Source organism: Rhincodon typus, unplaced genomic scaffold, assembly GCF_021869965.1.
Source record: "Rhincodon typus isolate 14 unplaced genomic scaffold, sRhiTyp1.1 hic_rhity00009733, whole genome shotgun sequence".
Lineage (NCBI taxonomy): Eukaryota > Metazoa > Chordata > Chondrichthyes > Orectolobiformes > Rhincodontidae > Rhincodon > Rhincodon typus.
This window is the reverse complement of record NW_025975371.1, coordinates 1-1,067: the sequence shown is the minus strand read 5'-3', so window position 1 is coordinate 1,067 and position 1,067 is coordinate 1. Positions and strand designations below refer to the sequence as shown.

At 54.5% G+C, this 1,067-nt stretch overlaps 1 protein-coding gene across 1 annotated transcript in view; it reads right to left on the bottom strand.

Moving 5' to 3' along the window:
* LOC125482392 (LIM and senescent cell antigen-like-containing domain protein 2) overlaps window positions 1-186 on the bottom strand; it is a 6,651-nt gene extending 6,465 nt beyond the window's left edge. Inside the window, exon 1 of the mRNA XM_048594460.1 lies at window positions 31-186. Within this exon, the coding sequence (XP_048450417.1) occupies window positions 31-41 (11 nt within the window). The 5' untranslated portion in view covers window positions 42-186. The remainder of the gene's footprint in view (window positions 1-30) is intronic.
* Between the last annotated feature and the right edge of the window lie 881 nt (window positions 187-1,067).

The window sequence follows — 1,067 nt, the reverse complement described above, 5'->3', positions numbered from 1 at the left end:
GCCCCCCGGGTGCCGGCAGCAGGTCCGTACCTCCCGGTCATGGTCCTGGTCCCGGTGGCCGCTCTCCGCTCTCTCCCGTCCCGCGGCAAATCGCGAAGTGGCCGCTAAGCCTGAAGCAAGCGTTTCCGACCCAAACAAGGAGAGAGCGGAGGAGCTGGCGGCCGCCCCTCTCCCCAGGCACAGCAGGAGGTTCCTGAGCCAGCCCCTGCTGGGAATCTGTGTCAGAGCCTCCTGGTATTTAACAGGACAGCTCTTTCCCTGCGTGTGCTAACCCTGTCTGCTGGGATCAAATGGCAATCATTTAACTCCAAACTGTTCAAACCTGCTGGAAACCCACTCAGGGGGAGGTGCCCCCCTCCCTCCATTGGCCTCAGTGCCTCTACCCCGGGATCAAACATCAGCCTGGCTTCCCCCTTTTCAGGGAACATAACAGCATGGGGAGGTCAGAGCTGGTCCTGCTGGTCTGTACTGAGCTGTTCTGGTCCTGCTGGTCTGTACTGTGCTGTACTGGTCCGTGCTAGTCTGTTCTGGTCTTACTGGTCCATACTGGTCTGTACTGACTGTACTGGTCCTGCTGGTCTGTACTGTGCTGTACTGGTCTGTGCTACTCTGTACTGAGCTGTTCCGGTCCTTGCTAGTCTGTTTTGGTCTGTACTGACTGTACTGGTCCTCCTGGTCTATACTGGCCCGTATTGACTGTACTGGTCCGTAATAGGCTGTGCTGGTCCATGTTAGGCTGTACTGGTCTGTACCGGTCCATGCCAGTCTGTACTGGGCTGTTCTGGTCCGTGCTAGTCTGTTCTGAACTGTACTGGTCCGTGCTGGTCTGTACTGGTCCATGCTGGTCTGTATTGGGCTGCCCTATCCCATTAGAGGTGCTTGCCTTATTGTGTAGGTCAACACTGAACACAGGCAGTGAGTAGCTAAGAAAAAAGGGTGCAAAGGAGATTCACGAGGTTGATTCCGGAGTTGAGGGGGTTGGTTTATGAGGAGAGACTGAGTAGATTGGGATTATATTCATTGGAATTCAGAAGATTGAGGGGGGATCTTATAGAAACATATAAAAT